The following is a 23537-nucleotide window of genomic DNA, read 5'->3' as shown; positions in this document are numbered from 1 at the left end:
TACGAGTTGTTTTTTTTTGTGGTACGAGTTAACGTTGGTACGAGTTTACGGTGGTACGGGTTAACTGTAATTCCATCAAACAATCCGGCGCGATACAGTATCAGATCCTGCTCATTTACATTTGAACCTGTAGTACACACTTTTAAATATCTAAGGTGGGCAACAACATCTTTCTGGCAATCAAGAAAATGGATGATATGGCCAGAACAATCTCCTAACCTGCTGAAACTGCAGGAGTCATTTATTCCCTCCATTTTCTTGTATACAAATGCAGTAATTGAATCCGCAGTAAATATTTTTTTTTTTTTATTTTTTCAATAAAAAGAGTTTTATCACAGTCTTTGTGTGTTTTCCCCAATATTGTAATTTATTATCATTGATAGAATATTAATTGTAATATTTTATTGACAAAATAACATATTCATTGAAAATATTCCCACTGGTATTCAAAGGGAGGTAATCCAGATACTAGTTTTATGATATATTTCAAACAAAGAAATAGGCACTAATAATGTAGATCCCAATATTTTTTTAGTTTAATAGTATGAATTACACATTTATCTTACTATTTAAACAATTTTTACCTTTCAAATAAATGTGGAACAAAAAAAAAACAATTTTAAAAATTGCACTTTTACAATGGACATAAAGGGTAAAACCAGGTACTAAAACATCCCAAATTTTTAGACTATATCAAACTTTCATCCAAAAAATAAATACACACCATTTGTTACATCTAATGACAAGGACATTTAATGCAAAAAAACTAATTTCAAGAAAATTTAATGTGCCAACATTTATGCATCCCTTGCCTGGTTTTCAAATGGACAGCCTCTTAATTGTATATAATAGATTAAGACAAATGTCTACAATTGGAGGCTAGAAATGTGTCTATAGAGTAAGGGTAGTTTTGTGCGAATCCCTTCATAATCTGCCATTGAGCTTTAATTATAGATCAGCAGTAATTACATACAGATTCAGATTCAATAGTTTATTAAAGTCTCACCACTTGAATAACATTAACTTTCCAATATACATATAAAACATTATGTATAACATGAAATATTATTGAATAACATAATATATAAAACATATTGTATATTAAAATTAACAGTAAAATATCATTATAGTGCCTAACAATATTTTGTGAGGGAATTCGATGTTTGCTATACCACTGTTTATTTCAACGCACTTTATGACAAAAAAGTACTTCTGTACCAATCGAAATGAAAATTTTTGCAGTGTTTTGAGAAATGATTTTACTTTGTAGAAACGTATTGTTTTAAAAGGGTAAATTTTCTGTATAAAGTCAATAATTATGTGGACTTTTGAAGCCCAAACTTTGTATGGCCTTAAATACATAAATGAAAGATAAAACAAACTGTACCAATACATCTAACGATATGTTTAATGAAATTATAGCAAAACTTTTGGTTGACAAATTTGTTTTCGTTATTGCAAAAAAATAAATTTTGAATATCTTACATTTTCTCCCTACCCAGTTTACCCCTATTACTTATTATAATGGGGACCGGTCATTGTTATTAAATATTACGCAATTTAATTGGGTTAAGTTATTCATGTAGATTGTTTTGTTCATTTTACATACACATTTAAACACTTAAATTAATATCAAGAACATAAATCTACAATTTTGCATCATATATATTGTGGATTTTATAATGACTATTTTACAATACGCATGATTGGAAGATAGACGTGAAGTTGTCACTCTACGTCCAGTGGCTTATATTTCATGAATATTCAGGACTGTAGGCAAAGTAGGCAAAACACAATTATACGCTAAAATAACAGTTCCATAGGAGAGTCTAACTCCGGTGTATCACAAAGACACATTAAGAGGGGGTTGGGGGCTTCGATGAATATTGCCCAGGCAGATAATTCACAATTAGTAAACTAGCACCAGCATATGACATAGTATGAAGATCATCCTTTTTTCTTCATTTTATTATTTTTGGCGTTGCAAATATTGAATCGAGGAAGCATTTGTTTTTTGTTTTTTTCCCCTTATTTTCTGTAAGGAAAGTAAGGAAAGAAGACAATGACAATGTATTTGCTTTGATATTTTCTTTGGTGAAACAATGCCACATTGTAATTTTGAAGAGTGGGGGAGGGGGTTGGAGCACTTTTTTTTTAGTTTTTAGTGGCATTTTTTCTACCGACTACCCTGTATTTAGGATATTTGTAGAGTTATCTCTTTCCGCCTGGCGGTCTTATATTTTTACCTATCGAACGTCCCGATCTTAGATCTCGAACAATCTAATTTAATAAGTGTCGTTGCATGTAGGGTAATGGTCCAAAGTTCCATGACTATTATTTAAATATGTCAAAATAAAGGATCCCTAAAACGAGTCTTACGTATGATTCGTCAAGCATACTTTCGTCAATTTGTAAGAAAGCTCTAATATTTAACGAATCGGTTCGTTTACTACATACGTTCAAAATCTGTGCTGATGTTTTGTGAGTAGATACATCTTAGCCGAAATTGTCTAACGAGTTCCATTATAACAATAACCAAAAAATGAAGATTGCCAATGAAAAAACTCTACAACCGGTGCTGAAACGACGTGCAAATAATAAAAACACAGACGGCATAATCAATAACATCTGCAATTGACGAAAAAAAAAAATACTTTAATTACATGTGTATAAAAAGTGAGAATCCAGTTAGTTAATTTTCACTGTCGTTTACGAGAATGTCTATTGCAAAATATAGGATGACTGGAGGAAAATGCGTCAACTTTATTTACATTTTGAAAATACAAAGTATTTGATCTAATAGTATTTTTTAACACAATTTCATTAGAATGTACATTTTTAATGTATGATATTATGATTAAAGTAGAAAACGTGTTATTAAAGCAGCAAAATCCTTAATATTGATTACTGAATGCGATTCATTTTAACTGTAGATGCGATGAATTATAACTATAAGTGCGATCATTTCCGATGTGAGATATTTGGATGTGCGATGAATTGTCATTGTTGCTTTACATGATAATTTGACATGCAACAACTGGAAACAGTCTTTTAATGACTTAAATATTGATCATATTAGCAATTTGAAATGAAAGCAAGTCGTAGATGCTTACTTGAGTATACACGGGTATAACCAATGTAAGGTTGAATCCGAATTTTGCGTTGTGTAACGTTCGTTGAATTTGTTTTCTGTACGTTCGTTTCAAGAATTCGTTATAATTCTGTACCGTTTGTGATAAAAACAACAAAACATAGTTTTTGCTGCTTCTATTGAATTAGAAAACACCCGCGACATCGCGGTTCTGTGAACTGAATTTTAAAATCTAATTACATTGTATTACAAGTGTGGACACAGATGAGTGTGGATAGTATGTTTGGATGTTTGACAGTGTCTTATGACAAAAGGAGTTCTACTATGTTTTTCCTTTATGGTGTTATTTTTTTATCTATCTGATGAGTTAAGCCTTTTTTAACTGATTTTTATAGTTTGTTCTTATGTTGTACTGTTATACCACTGCCCCAGGTTAGGGGGAGGATTGGGATCCCACTAACATGTTTAACCCTGCCACATTATTTTTGTATGTGCCTGTCCCAAGTCAGGAGCCTGTAATTCAGTGGTTGTCGTTTGTTTATGTGTTACATATTTGTTTTTCGTTCATTTTTTTTTACATAAATGAGGCCATTAGTTTTCTCGCTTGAATTGTTTTACATTGTCTTATCGGGGCCTTTTATAGTTGACTATATATGCGGTATGGGCTTTGCTCATTGTTGAAGGCCGTACGGTGACCTATAATTGTTAATGTTTGTGTCATTTTGGTCTTTTGTGGATAGTTGTCTCATTTGCAATCATACCACACCATCTTTTTTATATTATTAACTGTGTTGCACGGTGACAACCAACCTGAGCATTAGTCTAAGAACTGTTATTTATTTAATATTTTTTTTTATGTTCAAGACAGGCATAGAGGAGACAGTAATAACACTAGTTACCGAATGATTATGATAGAATATGTTCTACATCTTTGATTTTGGATACATTTTGTATCTAGGAGAGCAACACATAATAGATTATTTTTTTCACACGTTTTTTTTCTATATGGGAGATGATATCTAGATTTGAGAACATGATATAAGGAGCCTGTAACTCGGTGATTGTCGTTTATTTATGTGTTACATATAAGTTTTTTTTTTTTTTTTTTTTTAACATAAATAAGTCCATTAGTTTTCTCGTTTGAATTGTTTTATATTGTCATTTCAGTGCCTTTTATAGCTGATTATGCGGTATTGGCTTTGCTAATTGTTTATGTCCTATAGTTGTTAACTTCTGTGTCATTTGGTCTCTTGTGGAGAACTGTCTCATTGGTAAGCATACCACATCTTTTTCATATGTATTTGCTTACTATTGGTATGGTTCACTAGATTTAGTTAAAACAAACTTAAGTTAAGACTAAATAATTCTTCAATGTATCCATTTGTAAAAGGGCATAACCCTAGAATGATAATCAAAGTGCTTGTAATCACTGAATGGTTATTAAAGACTGCTTTAATTTATCAGTTGGTAGTAAAGTGAATTTTGGATTGTATATTGTATAAAGCATTAATTTAAGTTGATTAAACTACTATTCTGGACAGAGAAAGACAACTCAAATTTTCAAAATAGATTTCATAAAGCATTGGTTTTAGGTAATTCAACAACCATTCTGGACAATTTGTGGTCTCGACTCTACAAACATGCTTGTTTTTGGCCCTCAATTCCTCGACTGTTTGCCCCAATAACCCTTAAAATATATCCCAACCTTCTACTTATGGTATTAAACATTATGGTACAATTTCAGAGCAATTGAAATACTTGTACATGTTGTACACAACTTTTTGTACTGACACTAAATTAATGCTTGTTTTGGGCACCTTTGGAACCTAAACCTTATGGACTATAACCCCCAAAATCAATCCCAAGCTTCCTTTTGTGGTTAAAAACATTGTGTTATAATTTTATTTATTTCTTTTTGCTTATAGTTAAGTTATTATATGGAAACCATCTGTCTTCAGACGACGAAGACAGGATACCTATTTAGGACCGCAAAAATTTCTGTGGTTGTATAAAAATTTCAAGCATGAACAATGAAATATAGTTTACGAAATCAATAAGCTTAGGTAGAGCTTATCATTTTTTTAACATAATTGAACAAACATAATATGTTTGGTTCAAATTAAAATAGAATGCTTTTATCTCCCTAATACTTACATTGTACATAAGAGGTGATACTACTTTGACAAATCCTTGTACATTAGAGTTGTCTGTCAAATCTTTATTTTACAAAGAAAGAATTGCATAACAATGAACTGAGCTCAAAGCAAAGTAATTTAATAATACACTTAGACAAAGAGCTAAATCCAGTGATATACTTTGCACTACAGGTCCTTCGTGATCATCCATCGACCAAAACCATATCTCAAGAACATTCCATACTACATGGTTGGATTCAGAAGTCCTGAAAAAGACATGATTTTTTTATCGTATTTTAAGTATATATATGCACAGGTTAAAACTTTCTTGTGGTATAATCATTCAGTATCTAGCAACTATCAATTTGCTTCGTGCACATATTGATATAGGTTAAGTGTCCTTCTGTTGGAAATAAGAACACACACCTCCATCTAGTTTTAGTCAACTGACAAAATATTCATAACTATAAAATGTTATCTACTGTAAGACCATAGGTGGATCCAGGCCCCCCCTTTTTTATGGGAAAAATTTGGTTGATTATATAGGGAATCAATCACTGAAGCATGACTGCCCCCCCCCCCCCCCCCTGAAAAGTTCTGGATCCACCATTGAAGACTTGTCAGTGTCTATTTATCATTGCCACTACATGTATATCAGTGATATATGTACACATACATATATGTAATTATATACATGTAAGACTAAAGAACATATATAAGACTAAAACTGGCATTCAGCCTTTACTACATCTTCATTCCCAAATATAAAAAAGAAGATGTGGTATGATTGCCAATGAGACAACTATCCACAAAAGACCAAAATGACACAAACATTAACAATTATAGGTCACCCTACGGCCTTCAACAATGAGCAAAACCCATACCACATATACATGTATAGTCAGCTATAAAAGGCCCCGATAAGACAATGTAAAACAATTCAAGCTAGAAAACTAACGGCCTTATATATGTAAAAAAAAATATGTAACACATAAACAAACGACAACCACTGAATGATAGGCTTCTGACCTGGGACAGGCACATACATAAATAATGTGGCGGGGTTAAACATGTTAGCGGGATTTCAAATTGGACTTCATGATAAAATAAGATTCTATATCTACTTCCAATGAAAATGAAATATCCCTCTAATAGACTAGCATTTAAATCACTGTTTTCTAAACTGGTAGCTAGGTCACCATGGATCTTAAATATTTCAAATGCATGTACATTTAATAATATAAATTCTCCAAAATTCACTATATTTTTCCTTTTTTGTCTTCTGTTTGATATACCATTTTTTGAGTATATATTGTCTATATATATATTGTCCTTTTTATTGAGGTCATTTTTCGCAAAATGAACCCACTTAATCTGAACTTTAAATGCAAAAGACCCCTAAATGGCTAACAGATATTGCTATAAAGAATTATAGTCCATGATTTATATACATGTGATTTAAGAATTCATGAAATTTACACTGATGCACATAATACTTTTTTATGAGACCTGTTTTAACTTAAGGACGACACCAAAAGTTCAATGAAGGATAAAAAACTTAATTCACATAGTTTTTTCACTGACCCCCCTACCCCCTTCTTAACTTAATTTGGGAAAAACTGATTGACCCATATGGATATGTATAAAAATCAATGTCAGATAACCAAATTTTGCAGCAGTTCAACCCCCAAACTATTTGAATTAAGTTTTTTATCTTACATTGATCTTTTGATGTCGTCCCTTACCGTAAAAACTTTAAACTTCAATTTTAATTTCGAAAAAAGTGGATCATACTATATTAAGGAGCCTCGAGGGTACAAAATTTTCAGAAAAAAAATAAACATTTGTTTTTCATTACAAATTTTATTTGTTACCTTTTGTAGTTGTTACTTTATCATATGGTACAAAAATCATTCAAAACAATAAATTTGTGTTGGCCCCAGATGACTTTTAGGCCAAAAAAAATATATGTCTGTTTCCTGCTTTTTTGCACTTCCTGTCAGATTTGTCGGTTATATGTCATGTTTGGTTATCATTTCCATATGTAAGCTGTACTTAAACTGAATTATTGTGAAAATTTGAGCGATTTCTGTAATAAATTTCTTTTTTTATTTCAATGTATTTCGATATTAACTTTATTTCTCCTATTACTTCAACAGAAAAAAAAACACTTTTACATAAATGTATGCTTCTTTGGAAGACTGATTATGAGCGCAAATGAAGGGTGACCCCACTTTTTTTATTTTATTTTTCTATTAACTATAATATAAAGTTCATTTATAGAAAAATATAGAGAAATCCTATATAAATGATTTAGACCCGCCACCCCCTTAAAGTTTCTTGATGATCGCTTTCTTAAGTTTTTACTCCCTCAGCTCTCTACTAAAAAACCTCTATTTTTAGCCACATGACCCAAACAGGGAGTTGTACATTTGACTGTCTTTCCCAGATTGGATTAAATAGCGATAAGGTGTATTTTTCGGGATTGTTGAAAACTTGCATATTCATCACTATCTGATTTTGTGGTTTTAACAATCCAGACAGACAAATGGTTCGAGACCACAATTGTCGTCCCTTGATTTTCGTTGTTCACGAATAAAGTCCCTAGTGTTAATAGTGGGTTACTTGCAATTAATTTTAATACCCCTTCCAAATTAATTTATCCATGTTTAATGCCTCAAATTGTAAGTAGGGGGGTGAAATTACACTGTAAAGAAATTTGGGTCCCGAATTTAAAAGGAAAGTAGTGATTTAGTCCAGGTGAAAAAGGTTGAAATATAGGACTTTGGAAGCTGTCAAAAGATTTCAAGACGCCCTAAAGAGAAAATTGTTCATATTTTGAGTTAGAGACAATAAAGTTTTCTTAAATTTTGATATAATTTGTCCCAAAAGTAGTACAACACACTGTAAAAGTTTCATTGAGGAAGCGCGGGTGGGATTTTTTTAATTTTCATATATGTTCTAAAAGAAATGCACTACAAATTAATTGTGTTCTCAAACCAAATAGCAATAAGGTGTTTAGGAAAACATGACCTAAAAAGTTAACATCCTTCATATAAGACAAAAAACGTGGGAACTCATACTGAATGGTCAAATGTGTTCAATATGAAAATTGCAGTTAAGATGGTAAAATCACAAATAGGCCATTAATGTAAATGGACTAAAAGTATGACTTTTGCGCAAATTTAAAGGGAAATGACGGGGAAGGGGCAAATTAGTGTTCAAGGGGAGCAAATGCTGTTTAAATTAGTATGCGGTTTTAAATACAGAGGGAAAGTGGAGTTATCTTTTTAGACTTAAGTTAAATATAACTTATGTAGACTTACCTTCTAATTCTATGAAGAAAAAAACAACAACTCAGAACTATTACTAATTCACTTGGACTATACTGATATGCAGACCTAAAAACAAAAAGAAATATATCATAAAATAGAAATAGTGATTGAAAGATTCATAACACTTTGAAAGGATAATTCAGACACGTGTTACACGGGGAGCATGTTTGTTTACAAATAATAATGTCACGTGATCGCGCACTGACCTCGCATGTTGCATCGCCCTTACAATTCACTAATACATAACCATTTTCATGCAAACATGCAACGTGAATGTGATTGGTTATCAAATAATACAAAAATAATGCATGAACCGTTGAAGAAGAAATTATTTCATCAAATAGATGCGATTTTCACTTTCGACACGAATAGGTCGAGTTGACATTTCTGTCATCGGAGATAGTATTGAGATAAATGGGATATACAGATCTTTGATATATGCAAAAGTCTGGTAATATGTTAATGAAAAAGTGTGTATAAATTTTCGTAAACGAAGTTACCTGTATACTTCACCAAGAATTACATTTGAGCGCTAAGATCTGTATGTGTGAATGGCTTATGTAACATCGTCAGTCGGAACTACTCGGCTATTCACTTCGTACAAGCAGAAAGGCCGAGTAGTTCCGACTGGTAACAAAGTACAACATGATTAATGGATTTTTTTGCGTTGCTATTAAACCATTGAGGCTACGTGATTGAGGCCATCTATTTTTATTGCGGGTTCCACATATTTAAATCGGAATTATAGAAAAAATGGAATGTTGTGAGCAGAATCAAAACAGAAATGATGAACACTGCAACATTTCCAGCAAAATATAAATAGGATGGAGGATCTGTGTATTCACATTATTTGTAAAACTCTCCTTATTCCTGTGAAGCGTGTGCTTTACATCGAGGCTTATTATGCTAAGCATCGACGCCACAGTACTTCAACCAATCAAACAATGTTTATTTGGGGCATTCGATCTATTTTTACTCAGATTTTGTAATATTTTAATCGAAATTATAGAAAAATTGAATATTGTTAGTACATATAAAATAGAAAAAGATAAATACTTTTGGCTAGAGATAATTTGGATGGGGGTTCTGTGTATTCACATTATTTGCACAACTCTCCTTACTGATGCCATATTTTGGAATTTCCGTGACCTAAATGGTTCGCGAAAATTAATATTTTTATATATAGTATAGTAATAAGCCTTATTTTTTGCCTGAATTTTTAGAACTTGTATAAGATGCACGGTCTTCTCTGCTTTCAAAATCTTTCTGTTTGAACCCACTGATCTGGAGCTTGTTACTCATTTGAAATATATTTTTTTTGGAAAACAAAACGGCCTGGAATTGTTTCATTTTAAATCAACACCGTTGTCCTTTAATAGTTATATATAAAGTTGAATTCTGTTATTCACCTTTTTTGTCATGCTTGCTAACAAATTGGAAACTGACCCTAAACGCCGTCATGATGTCATTAAAAGTTTGAATTTTTAGTATTCGTAAATTAAATGTTATCTTTTAAGGAGGTGCTGATTTAACAGTACAATAGAAAACAATGGGTTTCAAAACGTTTACTGAATTTTATCATCGTAACGTTCTTTAATATAAGTCAACATGCAGACATCTTATATATTCAGAATTATATTGTTAATCCAATCTTTGTCAAAATGTCTGTACCAAGTCAGGAATATGAAAGTTGTTGGCATTTTACGGGTTATGTTCTTCATGTATAATTCATGATGGTATGATACAAACCCTAACAGGAGGGATTATGCCTGTTTTTTAAATGATGAAGGAAATCTTTCAATAAGTTAAATTGAGGCCTGGAGCTGGCATGTCTTTAACTGATATTAGCCCTTATTAATTTATGTATCATTGTCATTTTTCTTAGTTTATTTTATTACCTGTTCTGACATCGGACTCGAACTTCTTTTAAACTGGGTTTTACTGTGCGTAGTGCTGTGTGTTTCTTTATTCTACTTTGGCTATAGGTATATATAGGGAGAGGGTTGAGATCTCGCACAAAATGTTTTACCCAACCGTATTTTTGTGCCTGTCCCAAGTATTCAGCATTTTACATTTGTTAGTCTTGTTTGTTCTTTTTTTTTTTTTTTTTTTTTTTTTAGTTCATTTAAAATGTTTTGGAGTTGAGTATGACGTCAATTGTGACTGAACTATTACACAGTTTTATTTAGGGTCAACTGAGGCCTACCTTTGCGAGTGGAATGTTCTCACTGCTCTTTCGTCGGGTTCCCCATTTTCATTCTCATTTTATTTATATTTAACCTGAGGTATATTGGCTCAGGAACTTTTGACTCATTAGCTCAACGGGCCCAAAAGGGCCAAGTGGGCTTTTCTCATCACTTGGCTCCGTCATCCGTCGTCGTCGTCGTCCGTGAATGTTTAGAAAAAATCTACTCCTCTGAAACTAATTGACCAAATGAAATCAATTTTGGCCTACATCATCCTTAGGGTATCTAGTTTATAAAATGTATCCGATGACCCCACCCACCGACCAAGTTTGCCGCCATGGCTAAAAATAGAACATGGGGGTAAAATTAAGTTTTATGGCTTATAGCTCTGAAACTAAAGCACTTAGAGCAAATCTGATATGAGGTAAAAGTGTTCATCAGAACAAGATATATCTGCCCTGAAATTTTCTGTTACTGCCCCTTAGTTGGTAATTTTAGGAAATTTTGCAGTTTCTGGTTATAATCTTTAGTAATAATTATAATAGATAGAAATAAACACTGTAAGTAAAATTGTTCAGCAAAGAAAAATCTACAAATACGTCAACATGACCGAATGGTCAATTTATACAATAAAGAGTAATTGCCCTTTAAAATCAACTTTCACACCTTTTCGAAAAAAAATGTAAGTTTTTACCCAAAAAAATCTTCTATAAAAGAACTTCGCCAAATAAACTCAAACTTTGCCTAAATCATCCTTAAGGTATCTAGTTTCAAAAATGTATCCGATGATCCCGCGCATCAACCGAGAAGGCCGCCATGGCTTAAAACAAAACATGGGGGTAAAATGCAGTTTTGGCTTATAGCTCTGAAAGTAAATCATTTAAAGCAAATATGACCAGGATAAAAATGTTCAGCAGGTCAAAACCTATATGCCCTGATATTTTCAGACGCACCACAGACAACCTGTTGAAGGATTATTGCCTCGAATTGTTATTACATGTATGTGTTACATTTTTTTGGATAATATCTTGAATAAAATGTAAACAGCAAAATTGTTGAACAAAGTAAGATCTACAAATAATTCACAATAACAAAAAAAAAAAAACAACCAATTGACCACTGTAGGAGTTATTGGCCTTCGTAGTCAATTTTGAACAATTATAACGACTGTGACAAATTTAACCAAACATGGCCACAATCATCATTAAGATATCTAGCTAAAAAAATGTCAGATAACCCTGTCTGCCAAGTTTTGTCTCCTAATCTAAATTTATCTTCAGAATAATGAGCACTACCAATTGTCCATATATACGTCAAAACCGTAGACAAATTCCTATAGGAGATTTTGCCTATAAATTAAAAAAAATACGATATATATTTTTTTCATTTTTGCCATTTACCATGAAAACTATGATGTTTAGAGAGAAAACAATGTTTTTCTCTGTTAAGCCTTATGATAGATAAAAAATTCCACTCTCAATCACAAAAATGATCAGTAGGGCAAGATCTATTATAAGTCAAAGATACTAAACAGACTAAAATATCAGTAATAAAAGATAAAAAAAAAAAACCAGAGCTTTTAGTCATGGTATATTCTCGTCTACAATGCTTGAAAGTGTGCTTTGTTCGATATTCCCATATAACAAGGTGGGCACCACAGGCTCTTTATCGCCTCTAATTTTGATTAGCTTATTGGGGCCCAAAGGGAACCATGTGAGCTTATGGCATAGTTATCGAAGGTACCAGGATTATAATTAAGTACGCCAGACGCGCGTTTCGTCTACATAAGACTCATCAGTGACGCTCATATCAAAATATTTATAAAGCCAAATACGTACAAAGTTGAAGAGCATTGAGGATCCGAAATTCCAAAAAGTTGTGCCAAATACGGCTAAGGTAATCTATGCCTGGGATAAGAAAATCCTTAGTTTTCACTTGGCATTCGTCGTCGTCAGTTTTTTTTTAAAATCTTCTCCTCTGAAACTACTGAGCCAAATAGCTTCTAACTTTAACTGAATGTTTCTTAGGGTATCTAGTTTATAAATTGTATCCGAAGTTTTGATCCATCATTTCACGTATAAAAGGAGTAGGGCCGGTAAGGGCCCATTTTGGCCTCAAATTTCAGGTTCATCTGACAAAAGATTTCGGACACTTTTTAAACACTCAAGTATAAAATTGAGAATGGAAATGGGGAATTTGTCAAAGAGACAACAACCCGACCAAATAAAAAAACAACAGCAGAAGGTCACCAACAGGTCTTCAATGTAGCGAGAAATTCCCGCACCCGAGGGCGTCCTTCAGCTGGCCCCTTAACAAATATATACTAGTTCAGTGATAATGAACGCCATACTAATTTCCAAATTGTACACAAGAAACTAAAATTTAAATAATACAAGACTAACACAGGCCAGAGGCTCCTGACTTGGGACAGGTGCAAAAATGCGGCGGGGTTAAACATGTTTGTGAGATCTCAACCCTCCCCCTATACCTCTAACCAATGTAGAAAAGTAAAAGCATAACAATACGCACATTAAAATTCAGTTCAAGAGAAGTCCGAGTCTGATGTCAGAAGATGTAACCAAAGAAAATAAACAAAATGACAATAATACATAAATAACAACAGACTACTAGCAGTTAACTGACATGCCAGCTCCAGACTTCAATTAAACTGACTGAAAGATTATGATTTCATCATATGAACATCAGGCACAATCCTTCCCGTAAGTGTCTATTTTATAAGTCTATGTGAATGATTTTAACTGATTTAGTCATTAAAATCGCTACAAGTGAAGCTTAAATTGGAAAAGTCTATCAAATATGCCAAAAAATGTCACTTTTCAGATGATTTTTGTCAAACATGAAAGTGGCCGCATCCGTGTTCATTCTCAACCTTAATATATATATATATGTTATGTATTATCATCAAATACAACTTACATTTCAATATTAAGAATGAACACGAATGCGGCCACTTTCATTTAAGACGGAAACCTTCTTAAATTTAACTAAAATGCTCAAACTGTGAAGATTTCAGATATTGTGCATGACTTAATGATGCTATTACCCAATACATATACACTGTATTGTCAAAACAGCCCATATTCATGTAGCCGAAGTATTCTACTTTTCAATAAATAGCTAAAAGTTTACATTTTAACAATTTTGTTAAACTGCTATATTTTGGGACCAAAAAGGGCTCTTACCGGACCTACTCATTTACTTGCGATTTATTTCACAGTAAAATTACGTAGACATACAATTATTCGCAAAAACTAAAAGTACATCACCCATGTTATGAATCGTTAAAAAACATCTTTTCAACTATCTGTTCTTATTTCATATACGTTAAGTTCGTTAGAATCCATAGTCTGTAAACGAATTGTTCTCTTTGATACGTGGTATTGCTACGATATTGCCGCCATGTAGTCTCAAAAACTGTTCATAATCAAAGTTTGAATGTAAGTGTATTAATATAATTCTTGTACGCGGTAAACTTTTACTACAGCATCAGCTCATATAAACTAGAGGCTCTAAAGAGCCTGTGTCGCTCACCTTGGTCTATGTGCATATTAAACAAAGGACACAAATGGATTCATGACAAAATTGTATTTTGGTGATGGTGATGTGTTTGAAGTTCTTAATTTACTGAACGATTTTGCTTCTTACAATTATATCTATCATGAACTTTGCCCATTAGTAACAGAGAACTATATTTGGTAAAAATTTACATAAATTTACCAAATTAATGAAAATTGTTAAAAATTGACTATAAAGGGCAATAACTCCTTAAGGGGTCAATTGACCATTTAGGTCATGCTGACTTATTTGTAGATCTTACTTTGCTGAACATTATTGCTGTTTACAGTTTATCGCTATCTATAATAGTATTCAAGATAACCAAAAACGGCAAAATTTCTTTAAAAATTACCAATTGGAGGGCAGCAACCCAACAACCAGTTGTCCAATTCATCTGAAAAATTCAGGGCAGATAGATATTGACTTGATTAACAATTTAACTTCTTGTCAGATTTGCTCTAGATGCTTTGGTTTCATAGTTATAAGCAAAAAACTGCATTTTACCCCTATGTTCTATTTTTAGCCGTGGCGGCCATCTTGGTTGAATGGCCAGGTCATCGGACACATTTTTCAAACTAGATACCCCAAAGATGATTGTGGCCTAGTAGTTTCAGTGGAGATTTTGTAAAAGATTACTTAAATTTATGAAAAATGGTTAAAGATTGACTATAAAGGGCAATAACTCCTAAACGGGTCAACTGACCATTTTGGTCATGTTGACTTATTTGTAGATCTTACTTTGCTGAACATTATTGCTGTTTACAATTTATCTCTATCTATAATAATATTCAAGATAATAACCAAAAACAGCAAAATTTCCTCAAAATTACCAATTCAGGGGCAGCAACCCAACAACCGATTGACCGATTCATCTGAAAATTTCAGGGCAGATAGTTCTTGACCTGATAAACATTTTTATCCCATGTCAGATTTCCTCAAAATGCTTTGGTTTTTGAGTTATAAGCCAAAAACTGCATTTTACCCCTATGTTCTATTTTTAGCGGTGGCGGCCATCTTGGTTGGTTGACCAGGTCACGCCACACATTTTTTAAATTAGATACCCCAAAGATGATTGTGGCCAAGTTTGGATTAATTTGGCCAAGTAGTTTCAGAGGAGAAGATTTTTGTAAAAGATTACTTTAATTAACGAAAAATGGTTAAAAATTGACTATAAAGGGCAATAACTCCTAAACGGGTCAACTGACCATTTTGGTCATGTTGACTTATTTGTAGATCTTACTTTGCTGAACATTATTGCTGTTTACAGTTTATCTCTAACTATAATAATATTCAAGATAATAACCAAAAACAGCAAAATTTCTTCAAAATTACCAATTCAGGGGCAGCAACCCAACAACCGATTGACCGATTCATCTGAAAATTTCAGGGCAGATAGATCTTGACCTGATAAACATTTTTACACCATGTCAGATTTGCTCTAAATGCTTTGGTTTTTGAGTTATAAGCCAAAAACTGCATTTTACCCCTATGTTCTATTTTTAGCCGTGGCGGCCATCTTGGTTGGTTGACCGGGTCACGCCACACATTTTTTAAACTAGATACCCCAATGATGATTGTGGCCAAGTTTGGTTTGATTTGGCCCAGTAGTTTCAGAGGAGAAGATTTTTGTAAAAGTTAACGACCGACGACGGACGACGACGACGGACGACGACGGACGACGACGGACGACGACGGACGCCAAGTGATGAGAAAAGCTCACTTGGCCCTTCGGGCCAGGTGAGCTAAAAAATGAATGCATTAAGGGATCCAGTAACATTATACGAGACTCAATTTTTCTGACAAGAAGGTTTTTAATGCAGTGAACTAAATACATGTAAACTAGTATGGAGACTATTATAATGCACGTATAAGTTAAACCATCTTGAATATGAGAATAAAGTAACAAACGATTATTTTGTAACGAACAATTTTAATGTCAAATAATTCACTTGGTTTCATACTCATAGGTATTCGTATTGTCTTTACATAATTTTGGCCAGGAAGTGAACATTAGTATTCACAATATATTTGTCACAGGTTGTAAGAAAAACAACTATTTCTTTTGTTTTTATAAAGAGAAATTCCGCCAAAAAATGAAAAATTTGTAGCTTTTTCATTATACATAAATAAGCACAAATTCATAAAAAAAAGTTTAGACGGCATCCTTAATTAAACCACGTGATGATTATACCATGTATACACATTTTGTGATCATTTTGTTCCTGCAATATGGTCTATGTGGGTTATTTTCCATCGGCAGACTTCTTAAGATTATCATATTTTTCAATAGCAATAACCCATGAACATAACTTCCATATCGCCCCCGACACTTTCTTTACTTTTTCAACACTAAACTCCGGGTCACTTATATATTCATTGCGTATCTTTGTTATTATTTCCGGCTGAAATGAAAATATAAAGATTAATGGTGATTATGACACTGATTTAGATTAATCTATAATCAGATAAGAGTTAAAAAGTTTTGTCTTTGCATGTGAGGCTATCGATCAATTCTTTTCTTTATATTATTTTTGAGGCGTTTCTGCTCAAAATTTTCATGTTTGTTTAGACTCTGAACGATGCAGAGCTTGCTATATAGTGTAGACACCTCGATATACACCTATCTGTTAATAAAGACTATATTTTGACCCCTTTAATATGCTGTGGTTTTAAAAAAAATTATAACTAGACTGCTGTCTCAATAACGTTTTTTCATTATTTGTGGCCTTCGACTGTTTTCCGCTCGTTGGACAGGTTATTGTCTCTTTGACACATTCTCCATCTCCATTCTCAATTTTACTATCACTATTGGTGTCGGAATGTTTCATCAACATCATAATGAATTCATCGTGGTTGCATTGAAAAGTTCAACATGCATACATAATGTTGATTAAAAAAACCCACTTGCAAGTGAATAGTTCGTCATTGTTGTTTTTAAGCATATTTTGACAAATTGGACCATACTTACTCTCAGTATGAGACAACTCTCCATTCATGTCACAATTTATAGATTAACCATTATAGATCAAAGTAAAGATATAGATACGTATACCTATAATGGTTTACTTTTATAAATTGTTGCTTAGAGTGAAAGAGAAATGTTTCAATGGCACTCGTATCAAATCTTTCTATATCTATATAGTAGAGAAACCATTACCATTTTTAAAAAATCCAGATGGTCTCATTTTATACTTACAGATACATTATCCTTGTCATAATTCTGAATCTGCTGCATGAAGTTATTTACATCACTAAGTAATTTCTTCGACTGTTCCCATGACGGAGTCCTACCAAGCAAAATGCATACTGCCTCCATGACCCTTTTAACTGGTTGTGGTGGATTTGCAAATGATTTAAGCTCTGTAAGCGAGCCTTTGGTTATCTGAAAGTATAGACAAGTTGCTTTTTTTTAAAGTCAATACGTGAACCTTAGAACTTTTTTTAATGCTCATTCTTATTTCAAATGAATTGTAAATTATATCTCTGTGTTTTCATTATCATGTGTGTGGAGGATAATATTTTCTTTTTATTGTAAATCATGACAATTTGGGTATTTGAATATTTATTCCTACCAATAAGACAAAATCTACCTTCTAATCATTTGTTTTGTGCATGCAGTAAAACCCTGTCCCACATTAGAAATGGGTTTGAATCCAGCAAATACATTTAATTTGCTGCTTATACATGTCTACTTATTATACCTGTCCAAAATCAGGAGCCTGTTTTTTGTTGTTGCTTACATGTATGACTTGTTTGTATAACTGTTCATTAAACCCAAATTCATTGTTTCTTAGAAATAATTTAACAAATGCAGTTAAACCTTTTTTGTTGGGAATCTTTAAAAGATATTCTTGTGTATTATTTTATTCTACTGCATTGATAATCGTATCTTCTAAATTAACAATGATTATATTTGTGTACATTTTCGTTACATCATCAGTATTATATCATAGGCAATAAGAATGCATTCCCTTTTTGTCTTGTGTGACTCTATTTTATTAATGAAATCTGTCTAGAATTCAAAAGTTATGCCTCTTCACTAAATGTTTTATATTAGGTCAATTTATTTCTCAATCTCAATCCATCCCGTGGCAGAGTTACACCTTTTGATGATCGGTCGTAAGGAACATTAATTAATGTACATTGTATCATACTTGTTGAATAGTTCGCAATGCCTCATTTAATATTTCTAAATTAATTTTATGAATTTTTGAAAGACTGAGGTACATGTGTCCATGTTTTAAATCATTATCATCTTTAAAAATTATACGTATGGATAGCTATTTCGTTTTTTTTTTATATATAGATTTTCAACTATTTATTTTATTATTATGTAACAAATAAGTGAGTTAGCGATCAGTGTAAAGTTCTTTATTGTCATGTTTTCATTATATTGAATACCCCGTATGGAGGTGCTCTTAATTGCAGGAAGCTAATACAGATTAGAAGAACATATTCACCAAATTTTGAAATATTTAGTGAAAGAAAATCATCTTTATGGCGGAAAGTTGAGTTAAAGGATATTGCTAACTTCTTATCTTTCTTCCTAAGAAGTTCCTGTATGAAGTGGGCCTAAAAAGTTAAGAAGAAGTAGGTGTAAAATATGTTGTGTATTTTTCATACATCATTTCAAAATTCTATCTGATAGATTTCTTTATTTTCATCCAAATGTGTATTTCCATCTAATAATGCAAAATTGGTAAATTTATAAGAAAATTGTATCTGAGGAAATGTTTAGTGATGTTCCATCTTAATCACGATCAATTTACTTAATTATTTTAATCCCCCCAATCAAATTTAAGAGTAAATATAAAAAAAGAAGATGTAGTATGATTGTCAATGAGACAACTCTCCACAAGAGACCAAATGACATAGAAATTAACAACTGTAGATCACCTTATGACCTTCAGTGTATGTAAAGTGCGGATCCTAAAATATAATTTTTACTGTATATGCAATAAATGTCTAATGTAGAATGATAAATAAACAGACGAACTTTTTTTAATTTTTGAAGAAAATGAAGAAAATTAGTTAAAATGTATATGTTCAGAAATACATAATACTAATAAAACAAAGTAAGAGATGCGAGCGGGGTTTTATCGCGCCTAAAGCCATCCAGATGTGAAATATATACCAAAATAGGTGAATATTTAGGACATTTCACGAACAGATCGTGCAGGTGCTTTATAACTAACAGGTTAGATGTTGTTGCAGTGAAAAATATTCATTTTAATACAATTAGTAAAGTTGTAGAACGTAGAATATGTTTTGTCATTCAGTTTCTTCATATTTAACTAAATTCCACTATGATGATTTCGTAATGCTAGTCATGTTTACTGTCGAATAATGATACTATTCTTTCATTTTCACTGTGGAGCGAATCATTAGTATTGTATATGCGGTGCATTTTCACTGTATAATTTTTTTTTTTTTTTATCTATTACAGCTCATTTCTTTAAGCATGTAGAGCAAGACTTAAGTTGACTTGCTTGCTTTTCTTTTATTGGATAATCATTATGATAACACCCAATTTAATTCAAATATTTAAAATACAGGTTAAATTATGCCTATTCATATTATTTAAAAATGTCAATCTTATTTACAAAGTTTGTATAAACAATTAAACAAACAAACAAAGCAAGCAAGCCAACCAAAGTTTTGCTTTACATGCATTAGGAAATTAGCTGTAAAGCCTTAATTTAGCCGACTTGCTCAAACAATAGATAAAGTAAGAGCAAAAGATTCGATAAAATTTAACTTACGGAGGAAAGTTTGGTTTAAAAAACACATAAATAAATTCAATAGAAATAACCTTTATTTCAAATGTATTCCATTTAGTTTCTTATAAAGCGTATAGGGATCTTTATCCTTATTTTTTTGTTATCCATTTCCATGACACTTCACCACTAATTACGTACATCTTGATATAGATTGAACCTTTGTTTTCCCGTTTAAAAGGTTTTACACTGGAGCTCTTTATAACTTGCTGTTCGGTGTGAGCCAAGACTCCATGTTGAAGACCGTATTTTGACGTATAATAGTCTACTTTTATAAATTGTGACTCGGATGGAGAGTTGTCTCATTGTCACATACGACTTCTATATATGGCTCAAAAACTAAACGAGACGGGATAAAAAGGGATAAAAAAAATCCACGCTACTTTTTTAATATATTTATAATGGGCTTAATATGAGTCAGAATAAAGTAAAATAGTGGGTCTCATTTGGGTATAAGCGTGACGCCGGATTGCCGATTTTTTGCAAGCGTGACAGTGGTGAAAGTCAAATGATTGTGTCGTGAAAAACGAGAAATGAAGTCTAGCGGCACACGGATAATTACAAAAAAATGAGAACTGCATAGTATAAGCGGGATACGGGAATCTGACAAAACAATAAGCGGAATAGGGAATCTGCCAAAACAGAAAGCAGGATCCGGGATCAGAACCCCCCAATGAGACCCCAGAATAAGATATTTTTGTATATTCATCCTATTGTTACAGTCATGCCTTCAATAACAAATGTATCCGATGCATGCATTTTTTTTATATTTTTGGTCCCTTTTTCAATTTTGTGGGGTCCAAATTTATAGACAAAAGTCCTTTAATATAGATATTTGGGATTCGTTGACATGCTGAATCTTACCGTGTAACTAGTTTGGGGATTTTTTGCCTATTTGCTGAAAAAGCCCACATAGAGTTCCAAAGGGTATAAAATCAACATAAATGAACTGTAGCATGCATTTCGTGCACAATAACCCAAATGTGTATGGTTTTACCTCTGCGGTAGTATCCATTCGCGGATCTAGAATTTTTCATTTTGAGAATCGCTTTTGTTACAAGTTTGAAAAGCTATATATTTGATGAAGAATGAATGACGAGTTTGTATTTCAATTTGAAAATACATGTATCACAAATCCTAAAGTCATCAACTACGTTTTTTCATGTGTTGCAAGTGCATTTATCACATAATTCTACAATAAAAATTCCTCGCATCTTTGAAAATTCTACAGTAATAATGACTGCACTAACAGTGATAATTCATCGCATCTATAGTTAAAATGGATCGCTTTCAATAATCGATATGCTATATTATGATGCTTTTATAACACTTATTTGAACTTTAATGCTATGTTTGTATATTATAAAGACATATCACAATGAAAATATGTTAACACTTTCCTTCAAATCACTTAACTTGATATTTTCAAAACGTAAACAAATACAGATTTCCCATGATCCTTTATTCTACAATAGACATACCCGCATATAACAGTAAAAATGAACTAGCTGGATTCGCACTTTATATACACTGACCTTTAAGAATGAGCAAAGCTCTTACCGCATAGTCAGCTATAAAATCCCCGAAATGACAAATGTAAAACAATTCAAACGAGAAAACTACCATTTAATTTCTCTCGTAAAAACCAAATATGTTGTCAGTGTAAATGAAAATGAGTTATTGATCGTTTTCGTACGAAAGACTCAAAGCAAGGAATAAACTTAAAAACTAATTTTGAAGAAATTCAATATGTCTTTATACGAAATCTTACCTTTTTTAGATCTTTAAGAACGACTTCGATATCTGTAGAATCATTTTTCTGTGTAGCCATTTTATTCCGATTATTGAGAGTTATTGTTTACATTAGTAACTGACAAATATATATCTACTGAGCTCTTGTGTCACTTTTAATAGTTTATATAGCATTTCGTGACCAATTAGTTACATTATTTTTGAATTTTAAACGGAAATTCCCCGATTAATTTATCTCAGATTAAGAATAGTTTATAATTGAGCTAATGTATGTGTTTGTGTGTATTTGAAATTTATGATTTATAAAGAATTGACGCAATCGATTGATTTGTGATACTGAACTGGTTATTTAAATCTTTTGTTATTGTTACTAAAAGTCAAATTCTAGAACGAAATAATAGGATTCACGACAGAATACTTCAATTCTAGGTCAAATTCAATGTTTCGGATATGACTAAGACCACACAAATCATGGGACTTATTATTTGATCCCTGAAATTAAAAACAAATTATAATAGAAATTTCTGTTTCAGAACATAGTGATGAGTTTTATTGATAAATGAAAAGATCGATACAGTGAAAAAGGATCAAAAAGAAAGAAAATAATTGGGCGAATTGACGTAACGATCTTTTTTAAATATGTAATAGACTTCATACAAGAACTTCTTAGGAAGAAAGATAATAAGTTAGCAATATCCTTTTACTTTACTTACCGCTATAAAGATGATGTCCTCTCAATAAATAATTCAAAATTTGGTAACTATGTTGAACGCATCTATCCCATTGAACTAGAGATAAACGATACAACAGATACAGTTAAGTTTGCCTCATATCTTGTCTTATATCTAAAAAATTGACAATGAGAGTCGGTTGAAAACAACACTTTGCGACAAAAGAGATGATTTCAGCTTTCCAATTGTGAACTTTCCATTTCTGAGTAGCAACATTCCAGCAGCACCTGCATACGGGGTATGTATCTCCCAATTGATACGATATTCCCGTACTTGTATTTCCTATGACGATTTTCTTGATAGAGGGTTGCTGCTCACAAGAAACTATTAAGCCAAGAGTTCCAAATGGTGAAGTTGAAATCATCCCTTCGTAAATTTTACGGCCGCCATCACGAGTTGGTTGACCGTTATGTAATAACCGTTTCACAGATGATATCGGATATGTTCGTTACGTCGTAACTAAAATCCCCTTCCATTTCAAGAATGTGACCTACCGAATCAAGACGATTTGCCGGATTTGTTATAATATGAGCAGAACGACGGGTGCCACATGTGGAACAAGATCTTTTTACCGTTCAGAAGCACCTGAGATCACACCTAGTTTTTGGTGGGGTTCGTGTTGATTATTCTTTAGTTTTCTATGTTGTGTCATGATTATTGTTTATAGATATTATAGGAAGATGTGGTGTGAGTGCCAATGAGACAACTGTCTGTTTGTCTATTCAGTTTTAGCTATGGCATGGTCAGTTTATTTTCGATTTATGAGTTTGACTGTTCTTCGTGTATACTCAGTGCCTCTTTTATACTGAACTTTAGATTTTAATCTTTTGTTATTGTTACTTAAAGTTGAAATCTAGAACAAAATAACAAGATTCACGACATTATACTCCAATGTTAAGTCAAATACGATGTTTCGGATATTGACTAAGACCACGTAAATGATGGGACTTATTA

General features: G+C 32.3%; 1 protein-coding gene across 2 annotated transcripts in view; it reads right to left on the bottom strand.

Moving 5' to 3' along the window:
• The window catches only part of LOC134726708 (dynein axonemal heavy chain 6-like), a 57525-nt gene extending 35364 nt beyond the window's left edge, over positions 1-22161 (bottom strand). Inside the window, exons 1-3 of one of the 2 annotated variants that reach the window (XM_063591126.1) lie at positions 21872-22150; positions 17520-17705; positions 16234-16725 (exon numbers count right to left, since the gene is read on the bottom strand). In XM_063591126.1, coding sequence (XP_063447196.1) covers positions 16567-16725; positions 17520-17705; positions 21872-21931 — 405 coding nt within the window. In that variant the 5' untranslated portion in view covers positions 21932-22150 and the 3' untranslated portion in view covers positions 16234-16566. Of the gene's footprint in view, positions 1-16233; positions 16726-17519; positions 17706-21871 lie in introns of those variants that run through there. The other variant, XM_063591141.1, reaches the window with a different exon arrangement.
• Between the last annotated feature and the right edge of the window lie 1376 nt (positions 22162-23537).

The sequence above is a fragment of the Mytilus trossulus genome, chromosome 1 (genome assembly GCF_036588685.1).
Source record: "Mytilus trossulus isolate FHL-02 chromosome 1, PNRI_Mtr1.1.1.hap1, whole genome shotgun sequence".
NCBI lineage: Eukaryota > Metazoa > Mollusca > Bivalvia > Mytilida > Mytilidae > Mytilus > Mytilus trossulus.
This window is presented reverse-complemented; position numbering and strand designations above follow the sequence as displayed.